General features: G+C 41.9%; 2 protein-coding genes across 2 annotated transcripts in view; one reads left to right on the top strand and one right to left on the bottom strand.

Moving 5' to 3' along the window:
- BPHL (biphenyl hydrolase like) overlaps window positions 1-16,551 on the top strand; it is a 30,683-nt gene extending 14,132 nt beyond the window's left edge. The window contains exons 4-7 of the mRNA XM_060774751.2: window positions 1,201-1,354; window positions 5,566-5,697; window positions 13,587-13,710; window positions 16,175-16,551. Coding sequence (XP_060630734.2) covers window positions 1,201-1,354; window positions 5,566-5,697; window positions 13,587-13,710; window positions 16,175-16,262 — 498 coding nt within the window. The 3' untranslated portion in view covers window positions 16,263-16,551. The remainder of the gene's footprint in view (window positions 1-1,200; window positions 1,355-5,565; window positions 5,698-13,586; window positions 13,711-16,174) is intronic.
- Window positions 16,552-16,602: 51 nt separating this feature from the next.
- On the bottom strand, window positions 16,603-27,615 carry LOC137094709 (tubulin beta-1 chain-like). The gene is made up of 4 exons (XM_060774750.2): window positions 27,433-27,615; window positions 24,642-24,750; window positions 20,033-20,143; window positions 16,603-19,439 (listed from the first exon to the last, which is right to left on the bottom strand). The coding sequence occupies exons 1-4, from the start codon at window positions 27,487-27,489 to the stop codon at window positions 18,379-18,381; spliced, it is 1,338 nt and encodes a 445-aa protein (XP_060630733.1). The 5' UTR covers window positions 27,490-27,615; the 3' UTR covers window positions 16,603-18,378.
- Between the last annotated feature and the right edge of the window lie 215 nt (window positions 27,616-27,830).

Below are 27,830 nucleotides of genomic sequence, written 5' to 3'. Positions count from 1 at the left end.
TAATTTTACTCTATTTTATTATTATTATTATTATTATTATTATTATTATTAATAATAATAAGTTCCAGTGAATTATTTGGGCCACAGAGTTGTGCCTCTGTTTGTAGTCCATCTGTGCGATTTTCTTGCTGAGGATATGATCCATGGTTTCATCAGCTTCCTTGCACAGTCTGCATTTTGGGTAATTACCTGATTTTTCAATCCTGGCCTCAATTGCATTATTATTATTATTATTATTATTATTATTATTATTATTATTATTATTATTTTACTGACACAGAAACACAGTATGTCACAGCAAACGAAATCTATATGCTTGATTTCGTATCACAAAATCACAAGTCGAACACTTCCCAAGTGTCTAGGACTGTGTGATGTATTTTCGAATGATGCATGCAGATCCAAGTAAGGTGGCCTTTTGCAGTTGACAGATCTTGATTTTCTCAATGTTTATTGTTTTCAAATGGTGGCTGAGATCTTTTGGCACGGCACCCAGTTTACCAATGACCACTGGGACCACCTGTACTGGTTTATGCCAGAGCCTTTGCAGTTCAATTTTGAGGTCTTGATAGCGGCAGAGTTTTTCCTGTTGTTTTTCCTCAATGAGGCTGTCACCTGGTATGACGGCATCAATAATCCAAACTTTTTTCCCCACAATCATGATGTCTGGTGTATTGTTTTCCAAAACTTTGTCAGTCTGGATTCGAAAATCCCACAGTATTTTTGCATGTTCATTTTCCACACCCTTTGCGGGTTTATGATCCCACCAATTCTTTATTGCTGTCAGTTGGTACTTGTGACATAAGTTCCAGTGAATCATCTGGGCCACAGAGTTGTGCCTCTGTTTATAGTCCATCTGTGTAATTTTCTTGCAACAGCTGAGGATATGGTATAGCTGTGCTGGCGGTAGTCTAACTACCAGCAGGTCCAACCAAGCCAGAGAGGTCTCAGCTGAGGAGTGGAATGAAGAGCACCTAACCCATTAGCACTATGGAGAAACAAACCAAATTGAAGTCTATACTGGCTCGGTCGACGCCCAGGATAAAAAGGACCGCGGTGGATGCTGCTGATTCTGGACATCCATCGACAAGTGGGCTACAGAATCAAAATACAAATGAACAATCACAGAAGCGGCGGAAATATACAATGCCAGAGAACCGCATTATTATTATTATTATTATTATTATTATTATTATTTAGGCTCTGAAGTTTAAGAAATTCTCTCTGCTGGGATGGAGTGACGGCGGGATAACTGCACTCATTGCTGCTGCAAAATATCCAGATCTTATCCACAAAATGGTGGTTTGGGGGGCCAATTCCAGCATTACCGAGGAGGATGTGAACCTTTACAATGGTAAGTATTAGGCCCCTTCCACCCAATTGTATACCATCCACATTGAACTGGATTATATGGCAGCGTGGACCTAGATAATCCAGTTCAAAGCAGATATTGTGCATTATCTGCTTTGATATTCTGGATTATATGGCTGTGTGGAAAGGTCCTTAGACAAATAAAGCGCTTTTCTAAACCTCCGTAAAGATTTCAGAACTGAATTAATGTGGACAAAACATAAACTTTGGGGAAGTTAATCATAGAATTCCACTGGAGGACCTAGAAATACCCGCAGAGAATATCGTTGTTTTTTTCCGCCAGCCACAATTAGAGCAGCAGCAAATACAGTAATCCATGAATAATCAAATCCGTGAATGCTTAACCCACAAATGCCAAGGGACTAGTCAAGCCTGACATATTTATTTATCCAGAGGGCCTCTAGGTGGAAGCAGAAGTGCAGTAGGGAATCAACATGCTGGCCATAACTACTGCATCCCTCCGCAGGGGCCCAACCTTTTCAAATATGTAAGAAAGATTGGAAGAGAGAGAGGAATAAGAATACTGTGATGCTTGCTCACTGATTGGGTGAACTTTCAAAGAGAGATAAATCAACAGGGTCAAGGAGAGAAGAAAGGTCAACTGGGGGTACTTGAAGAATGAAAAATACTACTAGCATGGTAAGAAGAGAGAAATATCACTTAGTTGGGTGAAAGAGAAAGAGCATTGCGATGGGTTGGTGGGTAAAGAGCGGAGAGACAGAAGTCGTGGGTGAGTGGAAAAGACCACCAGTGTGGGGCAGTGTGGCTATGCCATGCAAAGCTAGATAGACATAACATTAGAGTTTCTCCTACCCCATATTGCTCACTGTTTGTTGTTGTTTATTCATTCAGTTGCTTCCGACTCTTCATGCCCTCATGGACCAACCCATGCCTGAGCTCCCTGTCATCTGTCATCATCCCCAGCTCCTTCAGAGTCAAGCCAGTCACTTCAAGGATACCATCCATCCATCTTGCCTTTGGTCGGCCCCTCTTCCTTTTTCCTTCCATTTTCCCCAGTATCATTGTGTTCTCTAAGCTTTCCTGCCTTCTCATGATGTGGCCAAAGTACTCCATCTTTGCCTCTAATATTCTTCCCTCCAATGAGCAGCCGGGCTTTATTTCCTGGAGTATGAACTGGTTTGATCTCGCGGTTCAAGGCACGCTCAAAATTTTCCTCCAGCACCACAGTTCAAAAGCATCTATCTTCCTTCGCTCAGCCTTCCTTATGGTCCAGCTCTCACATCTATAGGTTACTACGAGGAATACCGTTGCTTTTACTATGTGAATCTTTGTTGCCAGTGTGATGTCTCTACTCTTAGAATAGAATCATAGGATCATAGAGTTGGAAGATGTAGCCAAAGTACTTCATCTTTGCCTCTAATATTCTTCCCTCCAATGAGCAGCCAGGCTTTATTTCTTGAAGTATGCTCACAGGTTAAGATATTTAAATAGCATGACTAGAGAAGCACCTGATGGGCCACCAGATCCCATTGTGTGACCACCCCATTGTCCTACATCTGTCCGAAAGTAAGGTAAAGGTTTCCCCTGGCATTAAGTTTAGTCGTGTCCGACTCTGGGGGTTGGTGCTCATCCCCATTTCTAAGTGGAAGAGTGGCCTTGTTCATAGATGCCTCCAAGGTCATGTAGACGGCATGACTGCATGGAGCACGGTTACTTTCTCGCCAAAGCGTACCTATTGATCAACTCACATTTGCATGTTTTTTGAACTGCTAGGTTGGTAGAACAGAAGCTGGGCCTAACAGCGGGAGCTTACCCCACTCCCCGGATTCAAACCGCCAACCTTTTGGTCAGCAAGTTCAGCAGATCAGCGGTTTAACCCACTGCACCACCAGGGGGCCCTTGCCTGGAAGTAACATCCCCTAAAAATCTGTGCCTCCTAAATAACTTCTAAGGGCCACAAAGTATTTGAATGAGAAACCCTCTGAAGTAGAGAAGGAAACTTGCATATTGTTTTGCCAAGAGCAAGGGGGTTCTTTTTGAATTTAAAGACAATAAATATACACGTGGTTAAGAGTACAAGGCTTTACTGAAAAATAGGCAAAGCACCACCGATAGTATATGAATCCAGAAAATTTATCTCTCAGTCAGCCTGTCAGGAACTTCAGGAACAGCGGGAAGTGGTACCCCAATGGTCAATCTACAGCACTAATCTTGGTCTGTAGAAAAGTTCAGTGTAAAGCTGACTTCTCTTGACTTATATAGACACCTCAGTTGCCCAAGTACTTTGTCTTATTTGATTGAGCTCATAGTTGTATCTCAATCCTACTTAGACCTTTAATCGGGAGAGTTTTTTTCAGTGCCCAAAAATATCTACTCTCCCATAAAATATCTTGTTTCTATAACATGCTCGCAGGAAACAAAAATAAAGTAGACTTCATTAAACATATTTGGTTTACTCACAACCTTCATGTATTCAGCATACAGACTTGTCAATCCAGTTACAGATAGATCTGAAGTAGTTTCTCTGTGGAGATAACACAGGGCATCTTTTTTTCCAATCAACAGCAACATGAGTTTGCTCTTAACTGTCCAAAGTCTAAGCAAGTAAGAGACAGTCTTAACAGTCTTAGAGTCTAATGGAGTCTGAGAAGTCTCAAATCTGATCATGTGGTCTGCAGCCCCGCCCACAACCTCAAAAAACATAGAGTAAAGGGAAAGCTGCATGCCAAAACATATATATACAATACAGTAAACAAACACAATCATATACAAACAAATTACTAGGCTTGAAGAAGGTTGGTATTCTACTGAAAACATTAAAAAGTAGACACTGGCCAGGCTACCCAACCAGGTGAATAATAGTCTACTGGATAATTGGGGCAACCTCTCTAGTACATTCTAAGGCCTTACTTTCCCAATTAAATCTGACTCTTAAGATAGATATTCAGTGAAAATAGAGCTTAAAGAAACTTTTAACCCTTAAGGCCTTTTAGGGGAATAGACAGAGAAATTGTGATACCATACTGACTCTTCAATATCCACAATATTTTCATTACACATATTCAGTAATACTTCTACTAACAATAATAAAACTTTATTTGTAAACTGCTCTATCTCCCCAAGGGGACTCGGGGCAGCTTCCAATATGATAAATACAGCTTAAAGAAACTTTTAACCCTTAAGGCAAACATTTAATGCCTATATGAATGAAGGATAAAGATTGTGGCACCGCTGGTTGGGTGTCAGCTGCATTAAAAATCACTTCTGACCGAAAGATTGTGAGTTTGAAGCCAGCCCGGGTCGGAGTAAGCATCCGGCCATTTGGCTAGCTTGCTGTCGACCTTTGCCACCCGAAAGACAGTTGCATCTGTCTTTACTGAGTCAATGTTCAGTAATATATTAGACTGAAGAATGTGTTAGTTTGTATGCAAAAAAGAAGAGACTAAACAGAATACTTTAGAGAACAGATGGTTTAAACTATCAACCAATAAGAAATAAGCCAACTATGTTACTTTTAACAAAGACTGCTTATTTTTGATTTAAAAGAAATATATTTTATGGGAGAGTAGATTTTTGGGGACAACTGAAATAACACTTCTGAAGATCTGCTATATATCTTTTTGTATTGGCATATCTTTGTTCCTAACAGTTCAGAGAGGTAACCAGGTATATCAGTCTAACAACTGAGATGCCTAATTTGCCTATTTACCACTAAGGAGAAGATACACTCCAAATGAGTATTTAACTCTTCTCAGAGAGATTATACTTTACAAAAAGGTTATGATTATTCCAAAAAGTGTGAGTTGTAATTAATCTCCAAAAGGGTCACGCTTCCAAAAGGCTATGGATTTTCCTGGTTTTTCAAAAGGTTATGATCTCTGAAATTTACTGTATCACAAACCCCATCAGCTCTAGTTATGATTTCTCATGATAAGGAACACGGGAGTTGTAGTCTAGCATCTGGAAGGCAACATAAAATAACATAGTAGGCTGGATTTGACTTGTGGGCCTTGAGTTTAACACATCTGCCTTAAGCAGAAGATAAATATTTAAAGAACTAATTAGTGAGCAAATAAATACCAAAGTATCTGTTCTGCAGCCTTTGGTTTTTATTTGCTTCAGGCAACGTAATTGCCAAAGGTGATATTTTAGACCTGAAAAAGCAAGTTTCAGTGATCCTTTTGGTGTTATTAAATAGCCTTTAATGTATGTGCTCAACTTTGTTCTCTGTAGGTATCCGTGATATTTCAAAATGGAGTGAAAGAGCAAGAAAGCCAATGGAAGAAATGTATGGATGTGAATACTTGAGCAAAACCTGTGCCGCTTGGGTGGACGGCATCTGCCAGTTTATACATCAGCCAAATGGTGAGAAAAGTGACCTGGAAGAAGAGGAGGGGAAATATGTTTAAACTGCACTGATTTTTTGTTTTTGTTGTTCACTCCCTTGTTGTCCTCAAATTAATATTGATATGTTCCATACATGCATATGTGTTGTTCTAAGCAATTTACCAAAAAATTTAATTTATCTCAATAATGCTAAATATGCATATTTGCACCCACTCCCACTCTGTTAAAAATGAATGAAATATTGAGGAAAAGATGTGCAGTTGACAGAGGGAAAAGGAGATGGACTTGGAGACAAGATGGTGTTGTAGCCACTGCCATAGGAACATAACATGAATTTTGAAATCGGACCAAAGGATATTGTAGCCCAGAGAGTATGGCTCTACCATTTGGCAGAGTAAGACATCTGCTTCAGGCAGATGATATTAGGGGACATCCTACTATTCCTCTTCAGTTTGCAGCCATTCCTGCGTGTATGCCAGTGGTTCTCAACTCACCGAATGCCGCGACCCCTTAATCCAGTTCCTCATGTTGTGGTGACCCCCAACCATAACATTATTTTTGTTGCTACTTCACAACTGTCATTTTGCTACTGTTGCCACATGATATGAGATTAGGTCTCTGGTTGGAGAGAGCTAAGGAAATGTTATGCTATGGGGCCTGGCTTCATCTCCTGCCCTCTGGAGAAATAGAAGACTTTTCTCATTATGACTTTGTTGTTGTTGTGTGCCAGGTTGACTCCAACTTATGACAATGCTATCTGATAAGATTTATTCAGAGGAGGTTTGCCCTTGCTTTCCTCTTAGGATGAGAGTGCAGCTTGCTCAAAGTCATGCAGTAAATGTGGTTTGAATCTTGATCTCCCAGAATCCAAATCCAGTATTCAAGCCAATACTCCATATTGGTGCTCGCACTCCACCATGACTTATTGAAGTAAAATTCAGCCGGCTTTTGGGTGGAAACTTTGCCTCAGGCCCCTTTTATGCTGCCATATAAAATGCAGATTATCCGCTTTGAACTGGATTATATGGCAGTGTAGACTCATATAATCCAGTTCAAAGCAGATAATGTGGATTATCTGATTTGATAATCTGGATTATAGGGCAGGGTAGAAAGGCCCTCTGAAAAGCACTTTTTAGTCATGCTCTGGAGCCATGGATAGGCAGATGGCTCTAGAAGTTCCCTTAGCATGGTGAAGGGAGAAGAAATGTCTGGTGAAGTTATCATAGAATCATAGATTTGGAAGAGATCTTGTGGGTCATTCAGTCTAACTCCCTGAAAAGAAGCAGGAAAATCACTCTCAAAGCACCCACCACAGATGGCTATCCAGATGGAGCCTCCACCACACTCCGGGAGGGCAAAGAGTTCCACCGCTGAACAGCTCTCACAGTTAGGAAGTTCCTCCTCATGTTCTGGTGGAATCTCCTTTCCTGTAGTTTGAAGCCATTGCTCCACGTTCTAGTCTCCAGAGCTTCTCCCCGCTCTTCCCTATAGCTTCTCCCCACATATTTATACATGTCTCCTCACAGCCTTCTCTTCTGCAGGCTACGCATGCCCAGCTCTTTAAGTCGCTCCTCATAGGACTTGTTCTCCAGACCCTTGATCATTTTAGTCACCCTCCTGTGCTACTCTGCTGCTGAGTATGCATGCCCAGTATGGAACACATCTCACCACACTAAAACAGTGGATGTGGCTCTTAATGAGACATGCCGCATTATCACAGGGTGTCTGCGCCCTACACCACTGGAGAAATTACACTGCTTAGCCGGTATTGCACCACCTGACATCCGCCGGGAAGTTGCAACCAATAGTGAAAGGACTAAGACAGTGACATCTCCAGCTCATCCCTTGTTTGGGTATCAGCCAGCACATCAACGACTTAAATCAAGAAATAGTTTTCTTAGATCTACAGAGACACTCGCTGGAACACCTCAGCAAGTGAGAGTCCAAAAGTGGCAGGCTCAAACCCAGCACCTCAATCCGTGCGTGATACCAGATGGGAGACTCCCCCCTGGGCACACAGAAGACAGGGAGACTTGGAAGGCACTGAACAGACTGTGCTCTGGCACCACGAGATGTAGAGCCAATCTCAAGAAATGGGGCTACAAAGTGGAATCCACGACATGTGAGTGTGGAGAAGAGCAAACCACTGACCACCTGCTGCAATGCAACCTGAACCCTGCCACATGCACCATGGAGGACCTTCTTGCGGCAACACCAGAGGCACTCCAAGTGGCCAGATACTGGTCAAAGGACACTTAATCAACTACCAAGTTTGCAAAATTTGTGTTTTTTTTAATCTGTTTGTTTGTTTTGTTCTATTAGAAATGTAACACAATGGTCTGGTTGCTGATGACACGATAAATAAATAAATAAATAAATAAATACCCTCCTGTGGACACCTTCTAGCAAAAACTTTCACAAAGTTTGTGACAGTTTTGAAAAAAGAAATCAGAGTGGGTGAGAGACGGGAAGGAATACTCTATCTATCCATCCATCTATCTATCCAGTCCCACCCATCCTTCCCTCTCCCCTCCCTGCTTTTTAATGGAGTCATCACTGTCTTCTTGGAGCACTTCAGAGGTTAAAAATACAGCCTTCCAGCATAAAGACTGTTGTGCCCTGACAGTTGTGCTGCTGAAAGAATGGTGGCAGGTGGGGTGTTTTCCATCTCCGCACCTGCTAACATTCCCTCTTTGACCCAACTCTCAAAGAAACAAAAGTCCACAGACAGCAAAGGGGCTCTAACATTGCTTAGCTGGGAGCTAAAAACCACCCCAGGAGCACAGCAGACATTGTTGGTCTTGGACTGAGAAATCATAGGTTGGAATTCCCATTCTTGTCAGAACCTTATTAGATGACCCCGAGCCACATCTCCTCTTGCCTCCTTACTCCACAGATTTGTTTAATTTAGGCCAGAACTGTTGCTCTTTTTTAGACTCTGAGACTCTCCCAGCCAGCATGGCCATGGGAGTCATCCAAAGGACTAACTCGTGCAAGCTCTGGATAGCACAGATGACCTTGAATTCATGATAGTTTTTTTTTTAATTATGTGGGAGCCCTTGGGCTGAAGAAATGGGTTGTAGAGATCTTGAATACATTATACAATAATGACCACCTGTGGCAGCAAATAACTCAATTAACTTCGAACACAGCTGAACCATATAGCCAAGCTTTCAGTAATAGTTCTTAGTCGTGCGTAGCAAATTGGGACTCATTTCCCTGAACTGCAGAGAAACATTTCCCTGAAGTGCGTCCTGTTCACAGACTTTTCATCCTACCTTCAAGGCACCCTCCTTTCAACTTTAGAACATTTTAGATTGTACCTCCCAGCATTCTTGAGCATTGATCCTGCTGGCAGGTGCTGGTGGGAAGTGCAGTCCAAAAATTTAGAGAACACCTAGGTAGGGAAAGCTTCTCTTAGGCGAAGATCATTTTCAAACATAGTTCCATATGTTGTCGAAGGCTTTCATGGCTAGAATCATTGAGCTGATGTGAGTTTTCTGGGCTGTATGGCTATGTTCCAGAAGCATTCTCTCCTGACATTTCAACCACATCTCTGACAGGAATCCTCACAGGTTGTGAGTTCTGTTGGAAACCAGACAAGTGAGGTTTATATACTTGTGGAACGTCCAGGGTGGGAGAAAGAACTCTTGTCTGCTTGAGGCAGGTATGAATGTTACAATTGGCCACCTTGATTAGCATCAAATGGCCTTTTAGTGTCATTCCTGCCTGGGGGAATCATTTGTTGGGAAGTATTTTCTGGCCCTGATTGTTTTCTTTCTGGAGTTCCATGTTTTCTGAATGTTGCTCTTTATTTACTGTCCTGATTTTAGAGGGTTTTTTTAAATACTGGTAGCCAGATTATGTTCATTTTCATGGTTTCCTCCTTTCTGTTGAAATTGGCTCGTAATGCAAACTGAACAAAAAACGAAACACAACTGACTATACAATACAGATTTCTAAAATGGAGTCTCAGTCTGAATAGTATCAGATCTGATCCCATGGTCTGCAATTCCTCCCACAACCTCAAACAACACAGATTTAAGGGGAAACTGCATACTAGCACACTCATATACAAACATAGTCAGCAATCTGAATTACCGTATATACTTAAGTATAAGCCCACCCGAATATAAGCTGAGGCATCTAATTTTACCACTAAAAACTGGGAAAACGTATTGATTCGAGTATAAGCCGAGGGTGGGAAATGCAGCAGCTACTGGTCAATTTCAAAATAAAAATAGATACCAATAAAATTATATTAATTGAAGCATCAGTAGGTTAAATGTTTATTAATATTTACCTAAAACTGTAAGATAAGACTATCCAACTCTGACAAAAACCATTATTCTAATTTTCTTCAATGTACATGCATTTACGTATCCTTCCAATAATAATAGAGTAAAATAATAAATGCAATAATAATAAAATAATAAAGTTAACCTATAAATGTAATAATAATAATAATAATAATAATAATAGAGTAAAATAATAAATAACCTTGACTCAAGTATAAGCCAAGGGGAGCTTTTTCAGCCTAAAAAAAGGGCTGAAAAACTAGGCTTATACTTGAGTATATACAGTATATATATAACTAATAACTGGTATTGGAGGCTTGTAAAGGGTTGCTATTTCCCAAGCTGCTTTCATAGAGTTGCACTGGCAGTTCATATGCAAATAAACAGGAATGTCAACAACTCTGAAACTGGCTCTCAATTCCCCATTAGTTTTGAGCCACTCAAATGTGTATATTTCCTTAGTAGTTCTGTTTTTGAGTAAGCAAGCTTGTTGAAAAGCCTGGGAGCGAAAGGACACACTCTAATTACTTATAAGGTGTGTTTTTTCCTTGTTCCATTTTAAATACAAATTAATTTTCCCTGTGTATACTTTTCAGGCTGAGTCAATCATTACCCGTGCTAGTTAAAAAGCAGTAACTATTCGAGACAAATTTCTACATTTTCTACCAAGGACATCAAAAGTGCCTTTTGAATGGTAGGTTCTTTTCAGGATAGCAAAGACAAAGAGGTTAAATCAATGAAGGGCAGAGAATTGGCATCAGCAATAAGAAGTGAAATTAGCAATCATCCATGGCTTTGACAACTAAACCACACAATATGCAAAAAATACTAGTGCATGTGAGTTCCTTTCGAAAAACTATTAAATCCTGATGTGTAATGATTCTGAACATGAAAAGAGTTATTATATTCATGCCATAAACTTTAAATGCATATTGGAAGTGCCACTTGCTTCAGGTAGTCCGATGGGCGGCAGCTAGGTTTCTAAAACAACCCCCTGTTGTGCCAGCTTTCTGTCCGAATGTATTTATTTATTTATTTGCCACATTTGTATACTGCTCTTCTCAGCCCATGGGCGACTCAAAGCGGTTCACAATAGCAAAATTCAATCCTTAAGACATCATAAAACAGTTAAAAACAATTAAAACAATAACATTGTAACAATCCATTAAACATCATATAACATCTCATTGTCATTATATGTATCTCCCTCTATGAACCATCTCGGAGGTTAAGATCAACCCTTCACAGGCATGACTGGTGGGGACGAGAGACAGGACCTTCTCGGTGGTGGCCTCTTGCCAATTAATTTCCCTCCCCAGGGAAATTAGATCAGCTCCTTCCCTCTTGACCTTTAAGAAAAAAAGTGAAGACATGGTTGTGGGACCAAGCCTTTGGACAATGATTCCTAGTGCAATAATGATCTCTCGGTGCAACAATGAATAATGCAAGTGACAACTGGATTGGCTTCTGGAATATGCTTCTGAATGGTGTGATTTTAACTAATTTATTTAAGATTGATATGTTTAAATTATGTGATTTGAAAGTATATGTTTTTTTAAGCTGGGCCTGACAGCGGGAGCTCACCCTGTTCCTTAGATTCGAACCGCCAACCTTTTGGTCAGCAAGTTCAGCAGTTCAACGGTTTAACCCGCTGCACTACCAGGGAATCTCACAAAAACCTACTAAAGTAAAAGAAAACAATGGAATGCTAGGCCAAAGTGATAGGAACACTACAAACACAATTTCACTTAACCATCCTCCCCAAGATTTCAGCAGGCTTTTCACCTGGAATCAGGTTGCTGTAACAGTGACTGAGACCAGCCAGGTGTGTAAAGTGTTTCCTATCACTCCAAACTGCTAGTCTTCTAAGGACTCATCTCGATACGGCATAAGCACTGGGAAGCTGCAATATTTGTTGTTATGGTTCTTGGGTATTTTGAAAATATCCAAACCATCTTTCTGTTTTCCAGAACTACATTGTGGCACAAACTGTAATATCTTGTTTCCACCATTAAATAGGTTCCCTTCTCATTCTTAAACATACCAGAACAATATGTTCCTCATTCTTTTTCTAAAAAAACTTTATAGTGATAAAGAGCATTAGTGAAATGGCATTTTTCTACTGTAATTGTACATACAGTAAATAAATTGGACATTCAGAGAGGAGAAAGTTTGCCCTTCAAACCAGAGGGCCAGTTTAGCAGACCATGTCCTGATTAAAAAAGAAGAAGAAGAAGAAGTTAGAAGAGTCCTAGCTAATACATTGTTACAATCAGTACTTTAGAAGAATGGAATAAGTGGATGTGGAGGTAATAGCAACCACCAAAGCGCAAGGAAATCTTTCATATAGACATACTTTCTGTAGATTCATCTGGAAATTCTCTCTTAGAACAGTTTGTAAACCCATGCATCGTTTATTTTCTCTTGGAGTTCAAAGCTGCTACTGTATATAGTTTTGTGATTGTTTTTGAAGACAAGAAGCTCCTTTTTTTTACGAAGTATTTTTATGTCCACCAAGCCCTCTTTCCTCCTCATCTGTCTTTCGGGAATGTTATAGCAGCATTGGAACTGGATGAGTGAGAAGACAGAAGAAGCTGTAGACATTTGTTGTTAGGTTGCAGCAGCATTTGTGTACATAGATATGTTGCAATTAAAATAGCAGTATTCTTCTAGACCAGTGGATCCCAATCTTTTTTTTTTAACCAGGGACAATTTTGACCAGGGACCACTTGACCAGAAACTACTTTGACCAGGGACCACTCTCCAACATTAGTACCAAAAGGGTTACAGATTAGTTTTTTGTTAACTTTTGATTCTATTTGATTATTTGGGGTGCTGATTCAGAAAATTGCATTTGATAGACCACATCAGCTCTAGTTTCTGATACTAGATGCTATCCAGTAGTCGCCATCTGCTTGCCCACAGAAAATAATCTAGAGCTGATGTGCTCAATCCAAGGGGGTGGGGCTGGTCAGTGACAGGGAAGGAGTGGCAGGCGGCATGAAAGGAGCAGAAATAAAATCAAGAGGAAGGAGTCTTGTGGACCAGATTTTCATCCAGATTTTCATCCCACTGGTGGTCCCCAGCCCACAGATTAAGAACCACTGTTCTAGACAGTGTTACCATAACTAACTAGAACAGGCAAGGTAAACAGCAGCTGACTCCAGAATCCCTTCCTGAGTGTGCATAAACAGCAAAACAAAGGGAGAGTATGTATTTAAGCCCACCTCCTCATCTTCTCCAAGTATGTCTACATTTGAATTCCAAAATAATAATAATAGTAGTAGTAGTAGTAGTAGTAGTAGTAATAAAGTGGAAATTGTTAAAAGAAAGCCAACCCTGGATTCATGTTGGGAGAAGCCCTCAAATGCTCCTTGGAAGGTTTGAAATGGTTTTGTTTGCTTATGCAAGGCTTACCTGGTCGTGTTGTTTCCTTTTATATAGTTATGAATAAAAAGTTTGCTGGATCATATTGAATTGCCTTTGGAGAGCGTAGGAACCTATGTTGTTTCTGCCTCTGATACCAAATTACTTTTAAATAAATAATGCCCAACTTCTTTAACTGAGATATATGTGTGTGCATGCTTTTTCGTTTCTCTCCCATCACAGGTAGCATCTGTCAATCTGTATTGCCTCACATTAAGTGCCCAACGTTAATACTACATGGGGAGAAAGATCCGTTGGTACCACGTGCTCACCCAGAGTATCTTCACAAGCATATCATAGGTTCACAGTGAGTCACTTTTTAAAGTCTTCTGGACTTCTTTAAATATTTAATTATTTTTTGGGTGAAGTGATTAGGTAGGCTTCTACAGATGATGGACTACCAGTATATCAAAGTGTAGTACAACTACACACAGCGGTTGTAGTGTGCATAGTTTTCAATTCTCCTGCACCCCCCTTCTCAATATTGAGTGGTGAAGGATGATTGAAGTATCTGAAGGATCACAAACATGCAGAACCTAAATGCTCAAAATAACCAAGTCCATAGTATGGGAAGGATTGGCATTAATCAATTCCTATTTCTACACATATCCAACTGCAACATCCTCAAAACAAAGTTCCATTTGGTTCTGCTGTAACTGTTTGTAGTTGGTGATGTACTGGGGGTTAGTTAACAGCATACTAAATTCCAACTACTTTTTCCCCAAATTATGGCCAAAGCATCAAAAATACAGAATTGTCAGGAATGGCTTTTGAATTACTGGTTGTGCCTATGTGATAGTCTGAAAAGCCTGCTACAAAACACACATTTCAGTTGTTAACATTTTGAACTTCTAGCACCGATAAAAATAGCCATGTTGCCATTATGACATCCTCTAAGGAATGATTCACAGGAAAATATTTTTTTTCTTGATTAAAACAAAGCTGTAATCCAAGCACGATTGTGCTTATTCCCATGTTATTTTTTAAAGAAATGGGCTTGATTTCTCTCTCGTTATCCTGGACCATACAGAAAAAATATCTTAGGCCCATCATACTAACTTATACTTATGTAAACCCAGTGAATTAATTCCTGTTAAATTGTCATCTGTTTTATTTGGGATTAGGAAGGGGATTTAGGCCATTTCCATGCTTGAAGGCATTTATGTCTATTTCAGTTCTATTATGCTAATTTGGTTTCATGAACAGATCACTGGACCCCACTCAGATGAACAACTTTTGACCAGTTTCCAATCTGTATGCAGATGACATACAACTCTATCACTCCTTTCCACCTGCTGCTAAGGAAGTTGTTCAGGTTCTGAAATGGTGCTTGGCTGCTGCAACGATCTGGATGAGGGCAAACAAATTGAAATTGAATCTAGATAAAGCAGGCCGAACAGGGTATAGGGCCCGTGCTGAATGGGGTTACAGTCCCCCCGAAAATGCAGGTTCGCAGCTTGGGTGTTCTCCTGGATTTATCGCTGAGACTGGAACCCCAGGTCTCGGCAGTGACCAGGGAAGCTTTTGCACAATTAAAACTTGTGTGCCAGTTGTGTCCATACTTTGAGAAGCCAAACTTGGCTACAGTGGTCCATGCTCTTGTTACATCTCAAATAGACTACTCTAATGTGCTCTGTGTAGGATTGCCTTTAAAGACTGTTCTGAAGCTTCAATTGGTCCAATGGGCGGCAGCCATATTGCTCACCAGAGCAGCGTACAGGGAGCATACAACTCCCGTTAGGTCAGCTCCACTGGCTGCCAGTCTGCTACTGAGCACAATTCAAAATGCTGACTTTAGCCTATAAAGCCCTAAATGGTTCTGGCCCCAACATACATGTCCGAACATATCATCTCTATGAACCACCTTGGAGGTTAAGTTCTTCTGGGGAGGCCCTGTTCTCAGTCCCACATCCTTTGCAGGCACAACTGGTGGGAACGAGAGACAGGGCCTTCTCAATGGTGGCTCCTTGACTATGGAATTCCCTCCCTCCTGACTTTTAGAAAGAAATTAAAAACGTGGCTGTGGAACCAAGCCTTCAGACAGTAATTTGGATATGGAATAAGTGCAATTATGACTGTAATGGCTCCTGGACTATGATTTTCAATTGTGTGGTTTTAATAAATGATTTTAATGTTTAGACCAGGGGTCCTCAAACTAAGGCCCGGGGGCCAGATACGGCCCTCCAAGGTCATTTACCTGGCAATTGCTTAGTCACCCTATGTCTGAAATGACTTGAAAGCACACAACAATCCTATCTCATCAGCCAAAAGCAGGCTAAACTTGTTTGAGATACAAACAAGTTTATATTTGTTAAAATTGTTCATTTTAATTATTGTATTGTTTTTAAGTGTTTTTTGCACTACAAATAAGATATGTGCAGTGTGCATAGGAATTCATTCATTTTTTTCCAAATTATAATCTGGCCCTCCAACAGTTTGAGGGACTGTTACCTGGCCCTGTTTAAAAAGTTTGAGGAACCCTGGTTTAGATTTATTTCTCGCACTTCTCAACCCCCGAGGGGGGACTCAGGGCGGCTTAGATGTTTTTAACTTTATTGTTTTAATGTGTATGTTTATTTTACTTGTATGTTTATGCGGCATCGAATTGTGGCCTACTCTGTAAACAGCCTTGAGTCCCCTTCGGGGTGGGAAGGGTGGGGTATAACTATATATAGAAAATAAATTAGGTGTGCAATATTTAATACAATAAATAGGTAAGAAAGAATTATTCCCTGCACTCTTGAACTGATAAGAGCATTTATATTTTGCAGGTTACATTTTGTGCCTGAAGGAAAACATAATCTACATCTACGATTTGCAGACGAATTTAACAAAGCGGTGGAAAAGTTCCTTCTATAAAGCTGCCGTAAGGATCAAGAGACTGCCTGGCGGAGAGTCTGAAACCCCAAAATGCTCTTCTATAAAGCATTGCTATTAAATGCTTACCAAACACTTGGGTGTGCGTAATCATAGTAGCAGGGATGAGAGGGAAAGGGAACCATGTTGGGAATGGGAATCATGTTCTTATTGTCCTCAAATTATAACATACGTCTTTGCCAGCAGTTTTCCTTTATGAAGAAATATTCCCTGCGTGGGTTTTTTTTTAACTTATACCAAATGAAGATTAAAGCCTACCATTGCTTAACAAGGACTCCTGTGTTAGTAAGCAACTCCACAATAATTGTTAAGAGACCAGCACCACTTTTAATAAACATTTTATTGCCAAGGTCCATCTTGAAGAAAAACAGAAGTCATTGTTCAGAATCCATGCCTTTATACAGAGTCCTCAACATAAACACCACACAAAAGCCGCTGTATAGTTTGATTTCATGACAGACATCCTTGACAAGTTTACACAATGCACAAAAGAATGCCAGCATCACACACTGCCACGGAAAGCATGCGCCGTCACTGCTATCAGAATCCATGCCTACTCTATTAGCATTCTAGCGGCTGATGTGCCCACCCCTTCCACACCCACCCCACCAGACCATACATGTTTCTCCATCCAGTCTAAAAGTAGTAAGATCTAAGCTAGACCCAGCTTTACATTGAAGAACTAACAGGCAGACATGGCATGAGAACACTTTTCCAGAAATATATCGAACTGAAAGATGGCATCTAACTGTACAAGCCAGTGATGAGGGTCCTGCCCTATAAGACATGTTTTCCCACAATACATATCTGCATCCTTTGAAGAGCCCAATCTATCCCGATTTGTTGGCAGCAATAAAATTCAAGATGCAGTTAAAAACGCTGCATACTTGGGACACAACATTGCAAATATAAACACTTTTACTCTCTGCATTGTGAGAACACAAGGAAGACAAGGAGAAAGGAGGCAAAGTATTGGGACCATAAATCTGTGCAGTTCTGAAGGGCAGGGATAGGGGCCATGTAGCCCTAAGGGTGATGCACTACAATGTTCATTCCCTATAGCAAATTACAGGACCTGCTCAACACCTAAAGCACTGGTTCTCAACCTGTGGGTCCCCAGGTGTTTTGGCCTACAACTCCCAGAAATCCCAGCCAGTTTACCAGCTGTTAGGATTTCTGGAAGTTGAAGGCCAAAACATCTGGGGACCCACAGGTTGAGAACCACTGACCTAAAGGCACAAATAGCCCTTGCCCCTGCAGTAGATTATGGTATCTTGACCCTTGCAAAATCTATTCCATTGTTGTGAATGGGAGAGTGCACTGTTTCACAATCAAATACATCTAGGAATCCTACCTTCCACTAGAGGAAAAAGAGTTTAGCTGGGCAAACATCGGCTCTCCAGGTGTTTTGGACTTCAACTCCCACAATTCCTAACAGCCGGTAAATTGACTGGGATTTCTGGGAGTTGAAGTCCACTTGGAGGCCCAAAGTTTGCCCATGCCTGGTTTAGTCACTACGTTTTATTGTAAAGCAGCTGATATAGTCCCCTCATTTTAAATGATCTATTTAAATATCTTTTCAATATAACTTTAAATGTCAGCAGTAACTTCAGTATCACCAAAAATACAAGAACAAGATATTGCTTAATCCCAGCAGTTAATTTTTAAGATTTAAGAATCATTTAAGTTATTTCTAGACTACCAAGACACTCACTGAAGTAAGAGGACAAATTCATATCACCTGGGTTTTCTTCTACTAGTTTATGACATGACTTTTTCATCTGCCAAATCTCATTCTAGAGCAGTTTTCTCAATCTTTGGATTCTCCAGATGTTTTGGATGTCTCAGAATCCCTGACTTTTAATCAAGAGGTCTTGGGCTTCTAGAAGTTGGAGAACCACTGCTCTTTATCACATGATCCTGCAAATTAATGCATGAATGAACATTTGACTTACATAGCATAAGGATCACAAAAACAGTTGCTAGAGGCAAAGAATTTAAAGATCACCAGTATTAAAAAAAAAAAAACATGCACCAGTAGAGTTGAACAGACTACACCTCCCTACACTCACCTAATTGTACTAAACCAACGTCAATCCTAAGCCTCGTCTTCTTCACCTTCCTCCTCAAATTCGCCCTGCTCATCAGCAGTAGCATCTTGATATTGCTGGTATTCGGAGACCAGGTCGTTCATGTTGCTCTCGGCTTCTGTGAACTCCATTTCATCCATGCCCTCACCGGTGTACCAATGCAAGAAGGCCTTGCGCCGGAACATGGCTGTGAACTGCTCAGAGATCCTCTTGAAGAGCTCTTGGATGGCTGTGCTGTTGCCGATGAATGTGGCGGACATTTTGAGGCCTCGTGGCGGGATGTCACATACTGCCGTCTTCACGTTGTTGGGGATCCATTCCACAAAGTAGCTACTGTTCTTGTTTTGGATGTTCAGCATCTGCTCGTCTACTTCTTTCATGGACATCCTGCCTCGGAAGATGGCCGCCACAGTCAGGTAGCGTCCGTGGCGTGGGTCGCAGGCCGCCATCATGTTTTTAGAATCAAACATCTGCTGGGTGAGCTCTGGCACTGTCAGGGCCCGATATTGTTGGCTGCCACGGCTGGTCAGCGGAGCAAAGCCCGGCATGAAGAAGTGCAAGCGAGGGAAAGGCACCATGTTGACCGCCAGCTTGCGAAGATCTGCATTGAGTTGTCCGGGGAACCGGAGGCAGGTGGTGACTCCGCTCATGGTGGCCGAGACCAAGTGGTTGAGGTCCCCGTAGGTTGGCGTTGTGAGCTTCAGTGTGCGGAAGCAGATGTCATAGAGGGCCTCATTGTCAATACAGTAGGTTTCGTCTGTGTTCTCCACTAGCTGGTGGACAGAGAGGGTGGCATTGTATGGCTCAACCACTGTGTCCGACACCTTGGGTGAGGGCATTACGCTGAAGGTGTTCATGATCCTGTCAGGATACTCCTCCCTGATCTTGCTGATGAGGAGAGTGCCCATCCCAGAGCCTGTGCCACCACCCAGGGAGTGGGTGAGCTGGAAGCCCTGAAGGCAGTCACAGCTCTCAGACTCCTTCCTGACCACATCCAGCACAGAGTCCACTAGTTCGGCACCCTCTGTGTAATGGCCCTTGGCCCAGTTGTTCCCAGCACCACTCTGACCTATCAGAAAAGCAGAAGCACAGGTTATTAAGCTCCTCTTTGATTGTCTACAGTGATAATAAAATAATTTTCCATTGCTGGCCTAAGAAAGATAATTTTTCTATCCACAAATAACCCCACTCTTAATATAATCTATGCCTCTAGCTCAGGCATGGGCAAACCTCGGCCCTCCAGGTGTTTCGGATTTCAACTTCTACAATTCCTAACAGTAAGTAGGGTGTGAAGAATTGTGGGAGTTGGGAGTCCAAATGTTGGCCCATGCCTGTTCTAGCTGCACCAAATTTCTGCTAGGTAGACCATCAATGCTCAGGTTTTCCTTTCCACGTGGCCATTCAGAGTTTATATTTATGATCACAAAAAAAAAAACAAAAACCCAAAGCTGAATCAACACGATTATTCAAACACTACTTCTGGTAGCTGAACTTAAATGTCTACTACATATCCAGATACGTCTATGTTTTTGCATTTTGTGCCTAAAGAAAGTGGATAGAACATCTGGAACAAGTAACTGTCTTTTTGCCAAAGCTATTTGAGATACAATTCGACACAAGGCAAGATCTGTGATTGCAGGCACGAAAAGCGGAATTACGTACCAAAAACAAAGTTGTCAGGCCTAAAGATTTGGCCAAAAGGTCCAGACCTGACTGAGTCCATTGTCCCAGGCTCCAAGTCAACAAGGATTGCACGGGGAACATACTTGTTTCCTGTGGGGGAAAAAATGCAGTCAGGCTTATAGACATAGTAGCCTTATTAGGTACTTTCCAAGGCATGTTCATAACCATTAATCCAAAAAAGGGACCTTAAAAACTCTTAGTAGAAAGCAGAAAAACACTAGTTCTTATATACCAGTGGTTCCCAACCTGTGGTCCATAAACCACCAGTAGTCCGCAAGGAGGAAAATATGGTCCGCAGCCTCACCATTACCCTTGCCTCGAAACCACATGGCAACAAGAGCAACTGGTCTTGTGAAACCCTCTTAATAGTGCCGACGCAATGGGGTTGCTGTGGGGGTAGAGGCTGACTACCCACAAAAGATGACTACTGCCACATCGGCTCTAGATTATTAAATATGGTTTTCTGTGGCCGAGCTGATGGTGACTACTGGATGGCATATGTTCTGTATCAGAAACTAGAGCTGGTGTGGTCTATGCGATGCAATTTTCTGAATTAGTACCCCAAATAACCAAATCCAAAATAGACCAAAAACTAATTCGTAACCTTTTTGGTTCTAATGTTGGAGAGTGGTCCCTGTTCAAAAAAAGGTTGGGAACCACTGTTATATACAAACAATACATTTGGTACATCGCTCCTAACTTCTGAATCTGTATTCTCCATGCAGATTCAGCACATTCAAGTCACACCTCAGAATCCCAAGACCTCAATCAGGATTTAGTTGTATTACAGTCTTGTGTTATGTGTTTATATGGATATTCATTCAAGCCCAGAAGGAAAGCCATTTCCATCTTCCCAAGGGTGCATCTGCACTGTCAGATTAATACTGTTTGAACTGCTGTGGCCCAATGCTATGGGATGATGGGATTTGTAGCGTCTGAAGCCACTGCCCTCTTTTGGAAGGAAAGCTAAAGACCTTACAGAACTACAACTCCCATAATTCCATAGCACTGAGCCATGACAAATAAACTGGTGTCAAACTGTAGTAATTCTACAGATTTTCTGCCTTGATATTCTGGGTTATATGGCTATTATTAAACTTTATTTGTACTCCGCTAGCATCTCCCAAAGGACTCGATGCAGCTTACAAAGGCCGAGGCCTCAACACACAATACAACAATACAAAAACCTAGGCAAATTAAAAACAATTAAAGCAATCTAAACAACAAACAATGAAACAATCCACTAAGACACGATAAAACTGGGCCAGGCCAGAGTAAGGGTACAAGAGTTAAAAGTGCTGATGTGACGGGTGGAATATGAGGCTTATGGGCAAGTGCAGCGTGCGGTGTGTGGCTGTCTTGGCTTTAGTAAAGTGCTTATGGGACTTGTATTGGAAGTTTCCTATTCGGGGAAGGCACATCGGAACAGCCAGGTCTTCAAGTTCTTTCTGAAGACTGCCAATGTAGGGGCCTGTCTAAGATCTTTGGGGAGGGTGTTCCAGAGTCTGGGGGCAACCACGGAAAAAGCCCTGTCTCATGTCCCCACCAAACGCGCTTGAGACGCAGGTGGGATCACGAGCAGGGCCTCTCCAGATGAATGAAGAGAGCGCGTGGGTTCATAGACGGAGATGCGATCACGCAGGTAGGCTGGTCCCAAACCGTTCAGGGCTTTGTAGGTAAGCACCTGCACCTTAAATTGGGCTCGGAAGATAAACGGCAGCCAGCTATGTGGAAGGGCCCTATATTTTATAAGACATAAAAGAAAGGTTTTGCTGAGATGGATTGTGTTCACAAACATTTCGTTATTAGAATTTACGCATGTGTTCGTATCTCTTCTAAGAGGTTGATTTAACCTCCAGTTTGCTAGCAAAACTGAATTACTGTGTTGCAAAATGATACATGTCTACAAAGTGTGTCACCAACATAAAATGTTTGGAAAGCTCTCTGTTACAGGATAATAAAAAGAGAAAGGAGTTGGGACTATCAAATTGGAAACTTTGGCAGAATTTACTCTGCCATATAATCCAAACTATCAAATCAAATAATCTACATTAGTTGCTTTGAACAGGATTATACGAGTCTAAAGTAAGGGAAAAGGTTGACATTAAGTCTAGTTGTGTCCAATTCTGAGAGATGGTGCTCATCTCTATTAATAAGCCAAAGAGCAAGTGTTGCTCGTAGACGCCTCCAAGGTCATGTGGCCAACATGACTGCATGGAGCACCATTACCTTCCCACCAAAGCGGTATCTAGTGATCTACTTACATTTGTATGTTTTCAAACTACTAGATTGGCAAAAGCTGGGGCTAACAGCAGGAGTTCACCCTACTCCCCGGATTCAAATCGCCAACCTTTCGGTCAGCAAGTTCAGCAGTTCAGTGGTTTAACCTGCTGCGCCACCAGGGGCTCCCCTATATGAGTCTACACTGCCATATAACCCAGTACAAATCAGATAATCTGGATTTTATATGGCAATTTAGAAGGGGCCTTTACTTTTCACCTTGTAAGGAGGCCAGAATTAATGATTTTGTGTGTGTAGCAAGTATATGTTATTTCCCATATAGCAGTGGTTCTCAACCTCTGGGTCTCCAGGTGTTTTGGCCTACAACTCCCAGAAATCCCAGCCACTTTACCACCTGTTAGGATTTCTGGGAATTGAAGGCCAAAACATCTGGGGAACCCACAGGTTGAGAACCACTGCCATAGAGGCTGCAGGAGCAGAGTTGTTGAAAGGCTGGGAGTACACAGCAAAAAGGAGCAGTTATTTATTCTTTTCTATAACCTCTGCAGGACTTTGCATGATGGCGAGTGTGGTGTTGTGATTTAAGCATTGGGCTACTACTCTGGAAACCAGGGTTCAAATCCCCAGTCGGGCATGGGATCTACACTGACCTATAACCCAGGATCTGATCTCAGATTACCTGCTCTGAACTGGATTATATGAGCCTATACTGTCAGAATCGGGGATAAAATGATAATCTGGGATCATATCCTGTGATATTGGGCATGGTAGATCCAACCTGAGTGACCTTGGACAAATCACTCTCTCCAGTGCCCCATCTGAACAAATGTGGCCAAGAAAACTCCGAGATAGCTTCACTTTAGGGTTGCTGTAAGTCTGAAACAACAACCAGGTCATAATATAAGCCAGTTCCCTGACTTTGTTGGAAATAGCAACCTTCTTCAAGCCTCCTAACTAGTAATTTGTAATATATATAAAATTCATATTGCTTACTGTATTATATTATTATACTGCATTATATATGTGTATTGGTATGCGGTTTTCCTTTACTCTATGTTGTGGGAGGGACTGTAGACCACATGATCAGATCTTAGACCCCAGTTTAGAAAGACAGACTCCATTAGACCTTCAGACAGTACAGAGATTCAATTTGACTCTCAGAGATGCTTTAAACTTTGGACTGTTGATATTAAGGAAGATGCCCTGTGTTATCTGCACAGAGAAACTACTTCAAATCCTATCTGCAATGCACCTGTATGTCCGGATGCCCAACCACCGTCTCCCAAAGCAGTTGCTCTACTCCGAACTCAAGAACGGAAAACGGAATGTTGGTGGACAGGAAAAGAAATTTAAAGATGGGCTCAAAGCCAACCTTAAAAACTCTGGCATAGACAGTGAGAACTGGGAAGCCCTGGCTCTTGAGCGCTCCAGCTGGAAGTAAGCTGTGACCAGCAGTGCTGCAGAATTTGAAGAGGCACGAATGGAGGGTGAAAGAGAAATGTGCCAAGAAGAAGGCGCATCAAGCCAACCCCGACCGAGACCGCCTTCCACCTGGAAACCAATGTCCTCACTACAGAAGAAGATGCAGATCAAGAATAGGGCTCCACAGCCACCTACGGACCCACAAGAATACTGATCCTGGAAGACTATCCTACTTGGGATCGTCTAAGTAAGTAAGTAATTAAGTAAAAGCACCTGTATGCTGAATACATGAAGTTTGTGAGTAAACCAACATTTAATTACTTTTAATGAAGACTACCTATTGTTGTCTCTTGAGAGCATGATTTAAAAGCAAGATGTTTTAAGGGAAAGTATATGTTTTTGGGCAGCTGAAATAACACTTCTGAAACTCTGCTGTTTTGTGCATTTGCTTATCTTGGTTCCTAACAATTCAAAGAGATATCTAGGTATATCAGTCTAACAACTGAGAAACCTAATTTGCCTTGCATGAATACTAGTGCATATTTTCAACTAAGGAGAAGATTAACTCAAACGAGTTTTAGCTCTTCTCAGGAAGATCATACTTTACACAAAGCTTGTGATTTTCCAAGTGGTAGTGAATGCCAATTCATCTCCAAAAGGCCACACTTCCAAATGGATTTGGAGATTCTGGTTTTCGAGAAAGGTTACAATCTCAAAGGTCATCCTTTTCCCAAAGGAAAATCCCAAGATATCTTTGCTTCAGGGTTGCCGTAAGTCCAAGACATACAAGCCAGTTCCCTGACCCCCCCCCCTTCCATCGCCCTTTTATAGCAGAACAGTTCTGCCCAATTCCTGTAGTGACATGCCTTGAAAGAAAACCCACAAAGGGAGGGACACTTTAATTCCAAAGGGTGCTATTTATTACCGGCAGCTTCGTTGTAGTAGACGTTGATTCGCTCCAGCTGTAGTTCACCTTCTCCGTGGTAGCTGCCAGTGGGATCGATGCCGTGCTCATCGCTGATGACTTCCCAGAACTACAATAGGATTTGTGAGCCGTCAAAAAATGCCAAGGCAGCCGACCCACACAGGCCACACCTAGTCATGCTCTCCCTCCTTGCAAAGATGCCATGCTGCAAAGCTGCCCAACCCAACGCCCTCCAGCCCTGCTGAACTACTGCAAAGAGGGGAACCACAAGGGTGGAAAATCAGTGGAAGGCTAAGCTTATCTATTCATCTATCTACAACTCCTTCCACTCAGCTAAATAAAATTCCACATTATCTGCTTTAAATTGGAATATATAGCAGCGTGGACTCAAATGTCCAAGTTCAAAGCAGATACTGTGGGATTTTCGGCCTTGCTATTCTGCTTTATATGGCTGTGTGGAAGGGCCCTATGCTCCTCAGAGTGTGGGGAGGGTTTTTAATTTTTATAATTTATTATTATTTCAGATATTTGTACCCCACCCTTCTCAACCCCCCGGGGGGGGGGGCGCTCAGGGTAGCTTCCAGCTGGCAACAATTTGATGCCTCCAATGTACACATAATAAAATCCAATAATTACATACATTTAAAATATAAAATCACATTAATTTAAATCTGTTTCAATAACAGTCTGCTGGCCTTATCCGAGTCAAATTCTGTAGTTAGTGTTTTCTGTAGTTTTTAAGTGTGGAAGGGCCCTTACTTTCCAGATAGGCCTTTATCCTCCTCCCCAAAAAAGTGTATGCTAGGGCTGTGGGAGTGGCCACAGGGCAGGCTGGACATCATATCATTAAATCCAGGGGAATGGTTGGCGTCCTTATATGTTGCCATTGAGCTTTGTGATCTTCCCACTCACACCTTCTGACACAGAGGCAGGAAGACAGGTTTGCTCCATTCTCTTCTAAATGGGTGAGGCATCCAGGAATGAGCCAGATTCGCTCTCAGGGCCCTTCCACATAGTCCTATATCCCAGAATATCAAGGCAGAAAATCCCACAGTACCTGCTTTGAACTGGGATATATTCCACACTGCCATATATTCCACTTCAAAGCAGATAATGTGGGATTTTATTAAGCTGCGTGGAAGGGGCCAGAGATAGATGAATAGATAAGCTAGCCTTGTACTGGCTTTCCACCCTTTGAACTGGGTTATCTGAGTCCATACTCAGATAATGTGGGATTGTCCGCCTTGATATTCTGGGTTATAGAGCTGTACGGAAGGGCCCTCAGTGGCTAAATCAATTATTATTATTATTATTATTATTATTATTAGTGTCAGTAGCGACTTGAGAAACTGCAAGTCGCTTCTGGTGTGAGAGAATTGGCCGTCTGCAAGGATGTTGCACAGGGGACGCCCAGATGATTTGATGTTTTTATCATCCTTGTGGGAGACTTCTCTCATTCCCCCGCATGAGGAGCTAGAGCTGATAGAGGGAGCTCATCCGCCTCTCCCCGGATTTGAACCTGCGACCTGTCGGTCTTCAGTCCTGCCAGCATAGGGGTTTAACCCACTGCGCCACCGGGGGCTCCTTGCCCTTTGGTAAAACATCCGAGCATCCCTGGGCAATGTCCTTGCAAACGGCCAATTCTCTCACCCCAGAAGCCACTTGCTGTTTCTCAAGTTGCTACAGACACTTATTATTATTATTATTATTATTATTATTATTGGTTTAGCCACTGAGTGCCCTTCCATAAAGCTCTATAGCCCAGAATATCAAGGCGGACAATCCCACATTATCTGAGTGTGGACTCAGATAACCCAGTTCAAAGGGTGGAAAGTCAGTGCAACGCTAGCATATCTATTCATCTATCTCTGGCCCCTTCCACGCAGCTGAATAAAATCCCACATTACTTGCTTTGAACTGGAATGGGAGGCTTCTCTCATGTCCCTGCATGGGGAGCTGGAGCTGACAGAGGGAGCTCAACCATGCTCTCCCTAGATTTGAACCTGTGACTTGTCGGTCTTCAGTCCTGCCGGCAGAAGGGTTTAACCCACTGCACCACAATAATAATAATAATAATAATAATAATAATAATAATCTTAATTTATACCCCACCACCATCTCCCCAAAGACTCGAAGCCAAGCCCAGCAATACATCACAGCAAAATAAAATATAAACAAAGAAATAATAGGTAAAATAAACAGTGCAAAATAACATAATGGAAAATCAAACACACCTTATTAAAGACTTTCTGTATATATTTCAGATTTCAATATTAATGTCAAAAATACATAGTATGATTTTACATAGGATTTCTGCTACATTAGAACAGTCAAGACAAATATCACTTAAGTAAAATAAAAATTAAATATTAAATAACCAGAAAAATAAAATAAGGTGTAAACACCTTATTTTAATGCACGACATAAAATGATAAAACTCTGGATGAGATAGCAATGAAAAAAGGGATATTTGTGGGGGAGGACCCAGGGAGAGGAGGAAAGACACACATCACCAGGATTTGGTGGCTCTCAAAGAGGAGCTCGAAGGAGGCCCTAACTGTAATTGTACAAAGCTATGTCAGAAAAGGAAATTCCACTAAAGGATACAAAGACACGCGTGATCGTGGGGCAACGCTTTCCCACGCTTTGTTAGAAATCAGGTGTGTCTTATCTCCAGCCTGGGAAAATGGAGGATGCTGCTAGTTCCCCACGCCCACCCGTGCTCAACAATGGAAGCGGCTCTCTTCCACCCGTGGCTGTTTTTCCACGCGTGTTTTTTCCCTTTTGGTACCTTGGCTCCAATCTGGTTCCCGCACTGGCCGGCCTGGATGTGTACAATCTCCCGCATGGCGGCTCTGTCTCAGTTTTCACCCCGATTCAGCAACAAATCACAACACTCGCGTTTGCAGGTGGAAGTGGGTGGACCAGCTCCACGCCCTGGCTATTTATAAGGAGCGCCTCGCCTGACCACGCCCCCTTCGCTGAGGGTTCCATTCCCCCCCCGCGCAGGCGCACTACGAGGCGCGGCCAAACTGGGCGTGGGAGCTCAGCCCCATTCATAAGCAGCATTCTCCATTGTGATCAAAGGAATCTTTAATTCTTCCAAAGAGATAGAAAAAGAAAGATGTGGCGTCCCTAGGATTTATGCCACCCAATGGGATACCATTCATGGTGTGTCAGTCACATCAA

Source organism: Anolis sagrei, chromosome 4, assembly GCF_037176765.1.
Source record: "Anolis sagrei isolate rAnoSag1 chromosome 4, rAnoSag1.mat, whole genome shotgun sequence".
NCBI lineage: Eukaryota > Metazoa > Chordata > Lepidosauria > Squamata > Dactyloidae > Anolis > Anolis sagrei.
Note: the sequence above shows the minus strand (reverse complement) of the source record. Positions and strands in the feature narration are given on the sequence as shown.

Excerpts from the sequence above, each read along its gene's own strand:
- LOC137094709 (XM_060774750.2), bottom strand. The coding sequence starts at position 27,489 with ATGCGGGAGATTGTACACATCCAGGCCGGCCAGTGCGGGAACCAGATT. Across the intron at positions 20,144-24,641 it reads CTACTACAACGAAGCTGCCG|GAAACAAGTATGTTCCCCGT; the intron begins GTAATAAATAGC and ends TTTCCCCCACAG. Across the intron at positions 19,440-20,032 it reads GCCTGACAACTTTGTTTTTG|GTCAGAGTGGTGCTGGGAAC; the intron begins GTACGTAATTCC and ends CTTTTCTGATAG.